A 15,822-nucleotide genomic window follows, 5' to 3' on the forward strand; every position below is an offset into this window, starting at 1 on the left:
GAACTACGTTGTGAAAAAAAAGGTGTCAAGCTTACAATTTTACGGACATTGAATTTTTTTGTGCGTGTACGATGGATGCTGTTCCTGGAACTAAGTACTATACATAATAATAACATTGGATTTATATTAATTAATGTTTGGAATGTATGAAGTGAACGATAAAACTTAGTGCACAGATTTTACAAATTGTTGTATGTAGAAACTTCTACTTCGAAGCGATCGTGCACGCTCCGTGGTTTCGCTTTTTCTCGGAATGAAGAATACTCTTTCGGTGGCGTGGTGTTTATTGACTGGTTGCTATGCAGTTGTACAGAGATTTGTTTTATGTTAATTCGCAATGTGTTCGTCTAAAGTAACTAACTTCCGCACGGACCTCCCCACTTCATGACCAGGTCTTGGTTCACCTGTTTATGACGTAGCGTCGATGACGTCGAGCCATCGGCTACGTGCATACACTCGAAGGAACGCATGTCTCCTCGGGTCATAGACTACGCTACGCTGTGATGACGCCTCAGAGTGAGCCGAATCTTGTTTAATCGAATTTTGTCTGTATTTGATCGGGTTGTGTATTGATAGGCGTTACAGGCGGAACTCGTTCTTCACCTGACGCCGATTCGTATAAAGTGTGCACACTGTAGGTGGAACGTGATCTTCACCTTATTGTTTATATAGATGTTTGTATAAGCTAGGTGGAACATGATCTTCACCATATGCTTGTTCGCATGAATATATGTTGTAGGCGGGACGCGGTCTTCGCCTGGTTTGGCTGTTAGGCCCGTTCGAATCGTTTTAGAATTTGTTGTCGTCTCACTCTGAGGTGTCGCGACGCGACACAAATGTATACTAAAAGTTGTATATTCCACAATATTCCACGGAGATTATTGTCGAGTCTTGTAGTAGATACTATTATTTAACATTACTTTGAAAAAGTAGCTGCCCAAAACTGCCCCTTTCGTAATGCGATCCATTTTTGTGACGCAGAGGTAGTCATGGTACTAGTTACAACCATGTTTTCTCGAGAAATTTAGAAGTTATAATAAAATTTGTTAAATAAGCATTGTATGGTTCCACTTACAGAATTTTCTGATACTACAATTTTTTTTAACAATAATTTTTTTATTGTTTGAAAAAAATTTTATTTTTGTTTTTTGTAATTTTGACATCAGATTCATATTCGTCGGCCCGAAAAATGTGAGAACACTAATTTTCAAGAAAGTCCAATCATTTTTTTGGTTACGCATCCGCCATATTGAATCCGCCATTTTGTTTTTTGTAATTTTGACATCAGATTCATATTCGACGGCCCGAAAAATATGGGAATACTAATTTTCGAGAAAGTCCAATCATTTTTTTGGTTACGCATCCGCCATATTGAATCCGCCATTTTGTTTTTTGTAATTTTGACATCAGATTTATAATCAGCAACCCGAGAAACCTAGGAGTATCAATTTTCAACTAAATTGAAGTACTCCTTCCTACTTTGGCCACGTTTTGGCGCCTTTGGCCCACTGTGCGGCCTCTCGCGTTGCTCGCAGCCCTGGCTCGTAACAGCACAGAACCGGGCCGTCTTTGCTGGAACAGGACCGAGCAGTCTTTTAGCACAAAACCGAACGCACGTTATTTTTTTAACCAGGATTAGAACGTACAGCTTAATTGTTTTATATGAAATATGTAACATGTACACAAATATGTACACTCTTTGTAATAATTAAATTCAATTAAATATTAAGTAAATCTTAAAGAAATTATTTAAATAGAAATTCGAATAAAAGATACTTTATCTTTATTTGTTATTTGAAGGTTCGAATAAATAAAAGCGTCTTTATTGGACGAGTATCGAATAAATAATTTTATTAGATGAGAATTTATCCGACGAATAAAAATACTTTATTATATTCGAAGCTTCAAATTAAATTTTCATTTTTTATCTGTACTATTATTCGGAGGCTACGACTAATTCTTCCGAATTTCGAATAATTTTCGTCAGCTCGGATAAGCGGCTTCGAGCCCCGTCGGCCCAGGCCCAGAAGCTCGTGCCACCTCGGTCGTCCAGCGGTGCAATAAACGGCAGCCGCGCGATCCGAAGCGAGAACAGGTATATCGGTGTGAAACTACTACCAATCAAATTACAAAACTTCTTTATTTTTCATTATTTTTTTATATGACTTCCATCAACCTAGTTGTGGAGTTTTTCTGATTAAAATGACACTAAACACGATATACAGTAAATTATCGTTGTACGTCAGTGCCAATCTCACGTTTCCAAGCCAGTGGAACACCTCACACCACCGCGGTGAGTGGCCGAATCTTGAAAGCCATCGCGGCCACAACATTGTCGGCTATATCGGTGTGAGGCCAGAAGACCACTACTAATCCATTTACAAAACTTCTTTATTTTTAATTATTTTTTATGAAACTTTTACCAACATATTCGTGGCATTTTTCTACTTGTGTAACAAGCGATAAAAGTTTCGAACACAGAGAAGGACAGCGTATGGGAAGGAAAGAGCCGCGAAGAGTCGCAGCCGCCGGCACAGATCAAAGCACGCGTGAACGCAGCCCTTTAAATGAAAAATTTAACTTCTTTATTATTAATTATTTTTTTATGAGACTTTCACCAATATATTTGTGGCAATATTCTGCTTAAAATGATATCAAACGCGATATAATTCGGATCACATTTACATTAATTTTCCGTTAATGTAATTGTAATGGGAAGTAACTTTCATCGTTCATTACACACGCAAATATCATCTGAATTATATCATATTTGGTTTTATTTTAAAGAATCGGTGTAGCGCGACTGTAGCGTGCCAAGTTTTCAGCCGGACGACCAGGGTTTTATTTTAATCAGAAAAATGCCACGAATATGTTGGTAAAAGTTTCATAAAAAAATAACGAAAAATAAAGAAGTTTTGTAATTGGATTAGTAGTGGTCTTCTGACCTCACACCGATATAGCCGACAATGTTGTGGCCGCGACGGCTCTCGAGATTCAGAATTAATATTCAGATTAATATTCAGAATGGTCGCTTTTAAACTTCGAAATGAAATCTGTATTTGTTCGAATTTTTCCGCGTTTTCTATTTTTTACAACTAGAGTTTGCAACTACAAAATTGAAAAAAAGTAAAATACGTATCATTACAATTAATATTATACTTAATTTATATTAATTAGAGATTTTGTACACAAGATTTACATGTTAGTTATATATTTCATATAAAACAATTAAGCTGTACGTTCTAATCCTGGTTAAAAAAATAATGTGCGTTCGGTTTTATGCTAAAAGACTGCTCGGTCCTGTTCCAGCAAAGACGGCCCGGTTCTGTTGCAGGAAAGACGGTTCTGTGCCATGCTAAAGCGGCGATATCACAAAAGTGGGAACGCCGAAACCCCGGGGATGAGCACTCTAGAGTTTAGCTCTAATTTGAAAAAATCGGAATAAACGATGGGAAGGAAAATTGAATTAAATTTAGAAATATATTTATTTTAATTGTGGGATCGGTAGACGAGGTAGTCGGGATGTAAATCACCACACAATATACACACCACACTGCAGCAGTTTTTATTTCGGTGTGTCTCGTTGAGCGTCTTGTGACGAACTGATCTTCGGCGAAGGAATTCGGCGACTCTACGACGCGGGTACCGACATACAATGTTTCATCGCCGATCGTAGGTCGCCGTGCGCGAGGCTGCGTGCTTTTGTATATTTTTCCTTCGCCGAAGTTTCGGCGGGCGACGGTCGCCGTGCGCGAGGCTGCGTGCCTTCGTATGTTTTCCTTTCGCCGAAGTGTCGGCGGACGACGGTCGCCACACCACCCCCCTTGATGAAAATTAGGGTACGGTCGAACTATGCTAACTTATAAATACGACTTACAATCTACTATATACAAATTGATCTAAAACGCGGTTTATATACATTCGGAATTACGTTGCGACGTAACGATCGGGAAGTCGTACCCGTCTACCTGACCTGGTAATGCGGTCTGGTTCGATTGGTGCGGTAGGTGCGCTTCGCGGTTGCGGATCGGTGTTGTCTTGCTCATCGTCGCGGAGCAAGTACGCCGGTTTCAAACGGTCTAACGACACCGGAACCACTCGGTCCTTCACACGAATGTTGAAGTGTTTCGGGTGCCGCTCGACTACGCAGAATGGGCCGTCGTACGCGGGCTGCAATGCTCGCTTGCAGCCGCCGTGGCGCACGAACACATGGGTCGCTGTCGACAAGTCCTTGAATACAAAAATTCGTCGAACGCCGTGACGCGAAACTTGTGACGGTTTAATTTGCCAAAAATGATCGCGCAGCCGTGAGACAAATTCTTCGGTGCTGCTGCTTGTTGTCTGCGCGTTCGAAAATAATTCGCCCGGCAGACGAATGGTCTCACCGTACAACATTTCGGCGGATGTCGCTTTAATGTCCTCCTTCCAGGCAGTTCGTATTCCTAGGAGGACGATGGGTAACGCGTTGACCCAATCGGTATTGGCGTCGCAAACTATCGCAGCTTTCAACTGGCGGTGAAATCGTTCCACCATGCCGTTCGCCTGCGGATGGTACGCGGTCGTGCGTAGATGCCGGATGCCTAGAAGAGACGACAATTGTTCGAAGAGAGCGGACTCAAATTGTCGTCCTTGGTCCGTCGTAACCCGTCGAGGCACCCCGAATCTAGCGATCCACCCTAATAATAGCGCGTGTGCTACGGTTTCTGCGGTAATGTCGTTTACGGGAAATACCTCCGCCCACCGGGTACACCGATCCACGCACGTTACGCAGTAGCGGAATCCTTTCGACGTCGACAACGGGCCGACAATGTCCACGTGGACGTGGTCGAAACGCTCCGAGGGTGCGGCGAAGTTTCCCGTCGGGATAGACACGTGTCTACTAACTTTCGCGCGTTGGTAATGTACGCACGCTCGTGCCCAAAATTTGCAGTCTTTCTGTATGCCTGGCCACACGAAACGTTCGGATACCAATTTCGCTGTTGCTCTAACGCCGGGGTGAGCAAGGTCGTGGAGGGAGGCGAATACCGGTTTGCGGAATTGTCTCGTGACAAACGGTCGCAAAGTACGTGTAGCGGTATCGCAATACAACTCGGTGCTTGTCCCAGGAAGAGCGACTCTCTTTAATACTAGGGACGAATCCGACTGTAGGAACGTGCGCAATTCTTCGTCTTGCTGCTGCGATTCGGCGAGCTTTATGTAATCGACGGTGCTCGATATTTCTGCGATTCGCGATAGGGCATCCGCGACTACGTTATCTTTGCCGGACACGTGTCGGATATCGGTGGAAAACTGCCCGATGAGGTCGAGCCATCGGAATTGTCGAGGGGTATGTTTCTCGGGCTTTTGCGCGAACGCGAAGATCAGCGGTTTGTGATCTGTAAAAATCGAAAATTCGCGTCCTTCGATCATATGGCGGAAGTACCTTACGGCTTTGTACACGGCTAAGAGTTCGCGGTCAAACGGACTATATTTACGTTCGGTCGGTGTCAATTTCTTCGTGAAGAACGCCAAAGGCTGCCATCCGTCGCGTGCTCGCTGTTGCAACACGGCGCCTACCGTGTAGTCCGATGCGTCGCTAAAAACGGCCAGGGGAAGCGTGACGTCGGGATGTGCCAGGAGGGCTGCGCGTGCGAGGCTCTCCTTGCACTTGTCGTACGCCTTCAACCTGTCCGCTGTCCACTCGACGGGGACTCGACCCTTAACGTTCCCCTGCAGCGCCTCGTTCAAAGGAGCCTGGATTCGGGCCGCGGCTGGCACAAATCTTCGGTAGAAATTTACCACTCCTAGGAACTGTCGCAGCTCCTTCACAGTCGTCGGTTGAGGGAAAGTTCGAATTGCTTCGACTTTTTCTGGCAGCTGTCGGGTGCCACGCGCGGACACTGCGTATCCCAGAAAAGCCACTTCCGGTGCCCCGAAAACACACTTTGCCGTATTCACCAACACTCCGTAATCGTCCAGACGGCGAAAAAGTTCCCTCAAGTGGTACTCGTGCTCCTCGGGTGAAGTCGATGCCACGAGGATATCGTCTATATACGCGTAACACCACTCGAGGCCGCGCAACGTTTCGTCCATGAACCGTTGAAAGGTTTGTGCCGCGTTTCGTAGGCCGAACGACATGCACGGAAACTCGTATAGGCCGAAGGGTGTCGTGATCGCGGTCTTCGGGATATCGTCTGGGTGCACCGGAATCTGGTTGTACGCACGCACTAAATCTACTACTTGAAAAAATTGTCTTTCCGGCCAAACACTGCGCGAAATCTTCAATATGCGGCACGGGATATTTGTCGGGTATTGTCCTCGAATTTAACGCGCGGTAGTCACCGCACGGCCGCCAAGCGTCGCCCTTTTTGGGGACCAGGTGCAGGGCTGATGACCAGCAGCTTTCCGACGGTCGAGCTGTTCCATCCCTCACCATGGCCTCGAATTCAGCCTTTGCGAGCCTCAGTTTGTCGGGGGCGAGACGTCTCGGTTTGCAGGACACCGGGGGGCCCGGCGTCGTCCGGATGTGGTGGCACGTCGAGTGCTTCGTCGTGCGGTGTCCTCCCGACGGCCGCGTAATATCCGGGAATTCCGCGAGGATCGCGTGATACCTCGATTCACCGGAAATCGCCTTGACGCTGTTGTTGTTGGCCTCTGCGACGCGTCCCACTGCCGTCAAAGACGTGCGACTATCTATTAGCCGTTTTCCGCGTAGGTCGATGAGGAGGCCGTAAAAACTGAGGAAATCAGCTCCTATTATAGGCGTTGTAACGTCCGCGACAACGAATCTCCACGAAAAACTTCTACGCAGGCCGAGGTTTAGGTGGAGAGTGACGCACCCGTACGTCGATATCACGGTTCCGTTCGCCGCGTGAAGCACATACGATGTCTTTTCACGCGAACCACTCACTCGCGTATGCGGAAAAACGCACAGATCGGATCCGGTGTCGACCATGTAACTGGTCTTCGTGCCGCGATCTGTTACGAATAAGCGGCTCGTCGCTGGCCCGGAGTCGCTAGCCGCCATTAGCGTACGGCCGGGCGTTTCCCGACACGAAATTGCACGGTTCGCGGCACTTTTTCGCGGCGGCCCCATGTTTTCAATGGTACCAACACTTTCCATCGGTGGAATCGTGTTCCCCGCCGCGACTACGCGATCGCCAATACCTGGGGCGTCCATTTTGCGACTTGGAACGCGGCCGACGGAAGTCACGTTTCCCTACGCGGAGCGCGGCGATCTCGCGACGGAGATCGGCGATTTCGGCCACCAGGTCGGCTTGCTCCGAAGGTATGGCAGCGACTTGCGGGCGCGCGGACACCTCCGCGACGTCGTCGGGGAGCGCGGCCAACTCGGAGAGCGATTCCTTCTGGCGTGAAACCATGAGGGCCTGTATACTCGCCGGAAGACGTCCTACCCACAAAGTCTTGAGGAAATCGTCCGACACTGTGTCACCCGCGAAGCCTTGAAGTCGTCGGAGGAAAATTGACGGTTTCCGGTCACCGATCTCCTTGTGTTCCAAGAGGCGCCGTATATTCTGCTCCTTGGAATCGGAGAGTCTTCGGATTAATTCCGCCTTTAGCGTTTCGTATGCGTCGGTCGCCGGGGGATTATTAATGATATCTATCACCACGTCGGCATATCTATTGTCCAGATTCGCGCTGACGTAATGATACTTTGTGGAATCCTGTGTGATTCCTGCCAGCACGAACTAGGATTCCAGCTGTCGGAACCAGGTCGTCGGGTTCTTCTCCCAGAACGGCGGAACACGGACCGCTATTCGCGCCACTGCAGCATCGGTGTTACTCGCGGAATCCGTCATCGTCACGGGATCGTTACACGCGGGATTTCGAGTCTTGCACGTCGCGTTTTAACCCGTTAACACTCGCGCGGTTACTTCGATTCGCCTTTGCGCGGCCAATCATCACGTCGGCGGTCACCAATTATGTGGGATCGGTAGACGAGGTAGTCGGGATGTAAATCACCACACAATATCGTTCGCTGCAGCAGTTTTTATTCGGTCTGTCTCGATGAGCGTCTCGTGACGAACTGCTCTTCGGCGAAGGAATTCGGCGACTCAACGACGCGGGTACCGACATACAATGTTTCATCGCCGATCGTTGGTCGCCGTGCGCGAGGCTGCGTGCCTTCGTATGTTTTCCTTTCGCCGAAGTGTCGGCGGATGACGGTCGCCACATTAATCTTAATCTAATATATTTTTATTTTACAGATATTTATATTATATTATTTATTTTTTTTATATTTATAATCTTAAGGAAGAATACTATACAAGTTACATGAAGGAAATAAAAACTATATAAAATAACAATTATCATAAAAAAGCTGTTATAAAATAAAAAATAAATATTAAAATCTTAAAATAATGGAAATAAAACCCTCGAATGGAAAATGAGGTATGGGGATGCTTAAGAAGAGTTTAATTAATTTATAATATATATTATAGGTCATTAGGTTATAGCTTATTAGCTTATTTACAATATATTTATTTATTTATTTTCGCTATGCTTCCGCTCATCAGCGGACACGGACAGCACCACTCTTGAAGTTTCTCCTTCCTACTTTAGGTGACGTGGGGTTAAATGAAATGTTTGTAGTGTTCGAATATTTAACGGATAACAAAATAAAGTTTATTAACAAAAACAATTAATAACCAACAAATAATAACACAATAAAACAAAACGAGAAAACTCGAGTCAATGAGAAAACGCGAACAAAATATACGATAACTTAACCTCGTGTACAAAACCGTCGCGATCCTCAGACTAACTCTCTAGAGCTATCGTTCTCCGCGAGAGTCCAAAGCTTTCTGGGGTTCTCGTTTCTGAGGCGCGTTAAGTAATGTCCCCAAAAACCGTTAAAATAAGGGGAGGTTCTCCACCCCCACAAGGGCATGGAGAAAGTTTCCTCCCCCAAAACATTGCATCCGGGGACTTCACTCTTAAGCTGCGTACAGACCTGAACATTTCGACGAACATTGCGCCGAACAGCGAACGAAACGCAAAGTCGACATTCATTTCGGCGCGATTTTGCGTTTCGGACGCTGTTCGGCGCGATGTTCGGCGCGATGTTCGGCTCGCCGTTCGGCGCAATGTTCGTCGAAACGTTCAGGTTTGTACGAGGCCTTTGATGTATGTCGAAAAACCGACAAGCGATGGATCGACCGCGCGCACGAACGCAAACGGGTAGGACTTGTAAATCTGTTTGCAGGACAGATCGCATAATTGACAAAACCGACCGTTCGCACAAGTGCGCGCACTTGTCAATTATGCGATCAAATTGGGAAAGGGAATGCGCGCAAACTTGTTTGCAAGTATGTTCGAAACACAAAAAAACGGCAAATGTGCGAACGTGCTAAAATCATTGAAAAATTATTCCTTTTTACTGATAAGTATCATTATGAATATATATTTTTTATAATAATTTTTTAATTAAGTTTAGTGCAAGTTTCGTCCCAATATCTATATGTATAGCGAGATATATATCTCTCTTATATACAGGGTGGCCCACATAACTCTGAACAGCTCAATATCTCGAAAACTATGCCATCGATTTTAAAGTACTTAGTCTTAAATTGCATGGAACTGAAGGGCCTTTCTGACTACATAAACGTGAAGTGGCCTCCCTTCCCCTTTAACGGGGGAGGGGAGGTACCTTTGTAATTTTAAATGGAACCCCCGTATAAAATGTTACATATTTAGATTCTACCGGAAAAAACAAGTCAATTTTGTCGGAAACATTTTTTTGTCAGATACTTCCATGATGAGATATAACAGTTTGAAGTTTCGAGTTGTAGGTACTTGAAGCGCTCGGAAATAGCGTTATGGAATTATACGCGCTTGAGTCCTTTGCTTATTCATGAAGAAACACAAAGAATAATATTTACAATTCTTGAGTTTGACTCACTTATCTATGAAAACGTTTTCAGTTTAGAGCTGTTATTCAAGCAGTAACATTGTGATTATGGCTACTTTTGACACAGAAGTGAATATGTTATTAACGTTAGGTGAATGCCAAAAAAATTATCGGCGTGTAGCACTGATGTTTTTTGAACGTTATGGGATCAAAAAATGTCATGCAACATTTCATAATTTAGAAAAGCGGCTTAGTAAAGCTGTCACTAATGGAAATAATAGTGCCAGTATTCTTGCTGCAATTACATTAAATCCTCATATTAGTCAACGTACACTTGCACAAACATCACATATTAGTCGTTCATCAATTCAACGAATTTTGAAACGGCAAAAGTATCATCCATATCACATGGTTTTATCACAAGAGCTTTCGATAGCAGATTACGATCACCGCGTAAGATTTTGTGAGTGGCTGCAGGGTGTTGTGGAAAACGACTTTTTGTGCAAAATACTTTTTTCCGATGAGGCCACTTTTATGAATTCGGGGCATGTAAATAGACATAATCTGCATTATTGGGCCGTGGAAAACCCAAATTGGATGCGATGTGTTCCCTTTCGACATCGATGGTCTTTAAATGTTTGGTGTGGCCTAATAGGAGATTTTGTGATTGGACCTTATTTTTTTCAAGAAACTGTAACATCTGCAAGTTATTGTGATTTCTTAAAAAATCATTTGCCTGCGCTTTTGGAAGATGTGCCACTGCACGTTAGAAGAGAAATGTGGTTCCAACAAGACGGCACTCCTCCACATTTTGCAATCATCACCAGGCAATTTTTGAACGAAAAATTTGGGAACAAATGGATAGGTCGTGGGGGACCTCGTCAATGGCCTCCTCGATCCCCCGATCTAACACCATTAGATTTTTTCTTATGGGGATATGTAAAGGACAAAGTTATGTTTGAACCACCGACGACAAAAGAGGATATGAAACAAAGAATACATGACGCTTGCGCTTCAGTGACTCCCGAAATGTTAAAAAATGTTAGAAAAACTTTGATGTTTCGAGTAAATAAATGTTTACAAGCCCGTGGTGGACATTTTGAACATTTAATTTAAAGTACATTTTATTTCTTCACGAATAAGCAAAGGACTCAAGCGCGTATAATTCCATAACGCTATTTCCGAGCGCTTCAAGTACCTACAACTCGAAACTTCAAACTGTTATATCTCATCATGGAAGTATCTGACAAAAAAATGTTTCCGACAAAATTGACTTGTTTTTTTCCTGTAGAATCTAAATATGTAACATTTTATAGGGGGTTCCATTTAAAATTATAAAGGTACCTCCTCTCCCCCGTTAAAAGGGAAGGGAGGCCACTTCACGTTTATGTAGTCAGAAAGGCCCTTCAGTTCCATGCAATTTAAGACTAAGAACTTTAAAATCGATGGCATAGTTTTCGAGATATTAAGCTGTTCAGAGTTATGTGGGTCACCCTGTATATAAAAACTGCCAGCCTTACGGGAGAATGTGTCGCTCGAAAAATACGTGTGGGGCGGCGGCACGATGGCGCGTAGGTTGCACGTTGTGCGCCTGCGCCAAGTCGCATGCGGACGGAACGAGACGCGTTCGTCGTCGATTCTTCCTTCTTCACCGAGTCTCCTTCGAGAGAACCTCGCTGCGCACAGACGCGTCTTGTCTTCAAAAAGTTTACTCTGCGGCGTAGTACCGCACGACCGTGCCGGCTCCGGAAATTGTTGTCGCGATTCGTTCTCGGGAGTCGCGAGCTCTCCTTCGGAGTTTGTTCAATAAACCTCGTTATTTCGGTTGCTACCCGACGTGTTCATTACTCGTGAGGAGTGAGCCTCACGCGCATAACCTAGTTCCTCCTTGCCGCGACCACGTGGCGCGTCCATCTTGGGCGCAGTTCGTCGGGACATTTATTCCGAGCGTTCTCGCGAGAGGACGTGTGGCTTCCGGCCACTGGTGACCCCAATGTCTCGTTCGTTACGAGATCTGCGTTCCTGGTCCCCACATCCGTGGAGGACCGTCGGAACACACCAATACGTACATCGGTACGCCATTTCCCCACATTGGTGACCCCGACGTGATCGTTGGGAGTCGAGGGAGTCGAGGAGGACTGTCCTGAGGAGCCGTGTGCACCTGGTTATTCTCCATATAACTCGCCGGTCTGGATCGTCCCCAAAAAAACCGATTCTTCTGGTAGAGCTCGTTGGCGCATGGTAATTGATTACCGTAAACTGAATGAGAAAACTATCAGTGATGCGTACCCACTTCCTAACATTACCGACATATTAGATCAACTTGGTGGAGCGAAATACTTTAGTACGTTAGATCTAGCTTCCGGCTTCCATCAAATTCCAATTACCGAAAAGTCTAAAGCAAAGACCGCATTTTCAACCCCCTATGGTCACTATGAGTTTAATAGAATGCCATTTGGGTTAAAAAATGCACCGGCCACATTCCAAAGGATGATGGATTTAGTGTTGTCAGGTCTGCAAGGAGTAGAACTCTTTGTATACATGGATGACATTGTCATTTATGCTGACTCCCTTGAGGAACATCGTCGAAAGTTGCGGAATTTGTTAGCTCGATTACAAAACGCTGGTTTAACTCTTCAGCCGGATAAGTGCTGGTTCCTCCGTAAGGAAATTACTTATTTAGGCCATATCATCACTACCGATGGTGTGAAACCCGACCCGATGAAAATTGAAGCCGTCAAACGATTCCCCGTACCTAAAACTAAGAAAAATATTAAGCAGTTTTTAGGCCTTGTAGGGTATTATAGGAGATTCATTCAGGATATGGCGAAAATTGCCAAACCTCTTACTCAACTATTGAAAAAAGATGTTCATCTAGTATGGGACGGTAAAGCCCAAACGGCCTTCGAAACCCTCCGGGATCTTATCTGTGCAGAACCCCTCCTGCAATTCCCAAATTTCTCACAACCCTTCGTAGTTACCACAGACGCTTCCAATTTCGCTGTAGGGGCTGTATTGAGCCAAGGGCCTATAGGGAAAGACCTCCCCATCGCGTATGCATCTAGAACTTTAAATGAAGCAGAATGTAATTATTCTACTATAGAAAAGGAATTGTTAGCAGTTCTATTCGCAGTAGACCATTTTCGACCTTATCTCTACGGTCATCAATTCACCCTGGTAACTGATCATCGCCCGTTAGTTTGGTTACACAATGTCAAAGATCCCACATCAAAACTTATGAGATGGCGAATTAAATTGAACGAATACGAGTATAACATTGTGTACAAACCTGGTAAGGTGAACTCCAACGCAGACGCATTGTCCCGAAACCCTGTAGACCTCCAAAATAATTCAATGTTCCAAACAAACTTAATAGATCCTTGTCTGGAGAATTCGGGGGTGGCTCTCGCAGGCGCCGGCGAGGTGTTGCTCACGAACCTCCGGACAAACCCAAATCCTAACTCAGACCAAAGCATAAAATATTACTGTGAGGAACGGGTTGCCTCTGTTTTCCTTGTGCGCGGGGAAGCAGTGGTTGGAAATGAGGTCGAAGACAGTTGCAAAACTTTTGGTAGTAGAGACAGCGATAATGACGACAGTGACGATTATCATACTGCTGACGAAGACGAAACGCCTTCACCCTCAATAAAATTCCATGTAGGAGGGAAGGAACCACTCTCTGATCTGTACGAGGTCGTTGAAAGACACGACAACCGTGAAGAGAGTGTAGATATTCGGATTCTGCCTCGGGCATCGTTGGCTTGCGGCGACTCGGGCGTCTGGAAAATCGGCAAGCCGGAAAACCTCCTGACCCCGTTCCAGGCACCGTTAGGCGCAAGGACGATGCTTTCTCTTTCTATCCCTTCTTTTCGGCGCTCTGGCTGCCCTGAGAATATCGGCAATCCGGAAAACCTCCTGACCTCGTCTCAGGGAGCTATCGTTGGTGGTGTATTGCGTGGTAAAGCGCAGATTCTTCAGGCTGAGGAGCCGGTTATAGGGGCACAATCCGAGATAAGGCCGACCTCATTCAAACCTGAAACACAGATAGAGAATCTATATGATACAACGCAGAAAGCGAATAAAATATTACCTATTAGAGTCACGGACAGTATATCCAACCCCCATCCTACTTTCCTCCCGACTTTTAAACACTCTAAGGATTATCTCTACATGCGTAAAGATAACCTTATACATTTCCTCCCTACTGATTGTTCGTGTGCTACAGAGACTAGCAAGGATCTCCTGAAACGGGAGAAGTTTCTTCTCCATCGAATAAAAGAGTACAATGTTAATGTTGGAGAAGCCCTAACCATACCCGGGGATAGATTTTATATATTTCACTTATTCATTAAAACTACCTCTGAAGAGAGATCTGACTTCCAGAATGTCGTAGCCTCATTAAAGTCCCTTAAATGCCTCATGGATAGGACAAACACAAAAACCCTTAGCATTTCTAGAGTACACAATGGATTAGGAACTATTGGTTGGGATCTCCTCGAACAATCAATAAAATCCATACTTACTGACCCCCAATATATAATAACCATTTGTTCCGGAGAAATAATCATCCCTGAAATATCGGATAGACTAAAAATTATTAAGGAACATTACGATACTACCATCGGTGGTCATCATGGTATGACCAAGGTATACGACAGTATTAGAGAAAATTTTTATTGGCCTAGGATGGGAAAAGAAATCCAAGATTTTGTGAGGACTTGCCCTTCTTGTCAACAGAACAAGGTACTTTCCGCAAAAACTAGACAACCTATGCGCATCACTGATACCCCAAGTAGAGCTTTTGAAAAAATTCAAATGGATATAGTAGGTCCCTTGCCCATTACCAATAAAGGCAATAAATATTTACTTACCCTACAGGATAATCTAACCAAATACTCAGATGCCATTCCGTTAGCAAGCATAGATTCAATAACTGTTGCCACAGCCCTGGCGGAACAATTTATTAGTAGATTTGGATGTCCCAGGACTATTCATACAGATCAGGGACGAAACTTTACGAGTGAAGTTATGAAAACCTTTTGTAAAATCTTCAAGATCCAAAGGATTACTTCTACTGCATTGCATCCACAGTCATTAGGATCTCTCGAACGTGCCCATAGAGTTTTTGTAGAATATTTGAAACACTATTGCACTAAAACAGATTGGAATGATTGGATTAGATTTGGGATGTTTTCATATAACACTTCCGTACATGAAGCTACAGGATTTACCCCACACGAATTAGTTTTTGGTGTTAAGGCTTTAATTCCTTCTGAATTTTCTAAGCAGGAAATCCCTCGGACATTCTTTCATTACTTAAACGAATTGTTTACAAAGATTACCACTACTCAAGCTATGGCAGCAACGAATTTAAATCGAGCAAAGGAAAAAAGTAAACGACTGTACGACAAAAATGTTAATCCTCGTAAATTTAATGTAGGCGATTATGTTTATCTAGCTAAGGAACCAAAAACGTCCAAATTTGATACCGAATGGGCAGGGCCATACCATGTAGTTAATGTATATAACGACTTAACAATAGAGATAGAGATAAGTAATAATAAATTTAAAACGGTCCATGCGAATAAGTTGAAACTAGCCTGTATACGATTAGATTAGTAAAGCGACCGAGTATAAAACTGTTGTATAAATAAACTGAATCCACCTTAAACGATTTTAATGTAAATATATACATCAGGAACTCCGCGCGTAGGTACACCTGCGCACACACACATATATAGTTATTCTGAAGCAGACTCAAATCATGCGCCGTCTATATAATCAATTAGAATAGAGTAATATCAAGTAGTATGTAAAAGCTGTTCCCATGGAAACACCTTTTCAATAAGGGGGAAGGTGTAGCGTGGCCAGTTGACCACGCGAACATAGCTAAATATATATAGTATCGATTAATGGCGCGGAGAGGCAAATTTAAATATAAGATGTAATCGCGTATTTCATACATACGTATT

At 44.3% G+C, this 15,822-nt stretch overlaps 2 protein-coding genes across 2 annotated transcripts in view; one reads left to right on the plus strand and one right to left on the minus strand.

The window, feature by feature from the left end:
- The first annotated feature begins 838 nt into the window (after positions 1 to 838).
- Positions 839 to 15,822, plus strand: part of LOC143358230 (uncharacterized) — a 357,298-nt gene continuing 342,314 nt past the window's right edge. The window contains exon 1 of the mRNA XM_076795207.1: positions 839 to 1,009. The gene's annotated coding sequence lies outside the window, so the exon portion shown is untranslated. The remainder of the gene's footprint in view (positions 1,010 to 15,822) is intronic.
- Positions 12,450 to 13,326, minus strand: LOC143358155 (uncharacterized). The gene is made up of 3 exons (XM_076795074.1): positions 13,140 to 13,326; positions 12,705 to 12,917; positions 12,450 to 12,611 (listed from the first exon to the last, which is right to left on the minus strand). The coding sequence occupies exons 1-2, from the start codon at positions 13,324 to 13,326 to the stop codon at positions 12,721 to 12,723; spliced, it is 384 nt and encodes a 127-aa protein (XP_076651189.1). The 3' UTR covers positions 12,450 to 12,611; positions 12,705 to 12,720.

The sequence above is a fragment of the Halictus rubicundus genome, chromosome 10, assembly GCF_050948215.1.
Source record: "Halictus rubicundus isolate RS-2024b chromosome 10, iyHalRubi1_principal, whole genome shotgun sequence".
In the NCBI taxonomy this organism is placed as follows: Eukaryota; Metazoa; Arthropoda; class Insecta; order Hymenoptera; family Halictidae; genus Halictus; species Halictus rubicundus.

Bases quoted from the DNA above. Each gene is read 5' to 3' on its own strand.
- LOC143358155 (XM_076795074.1), bottom strand. From the start codon at position 13,326: ATGCTTTGGTCTGAGTTAGGATTTGGGTTTGTCCGGAGGTTCGTGAGC. The intron at 12,918-13,139 runs GTTTGTACACAA...CTTCATTTAAAG, and splicing joins GTTGGAGTTCACCTTACCAG to TTCTAGATGCATACGCGATG.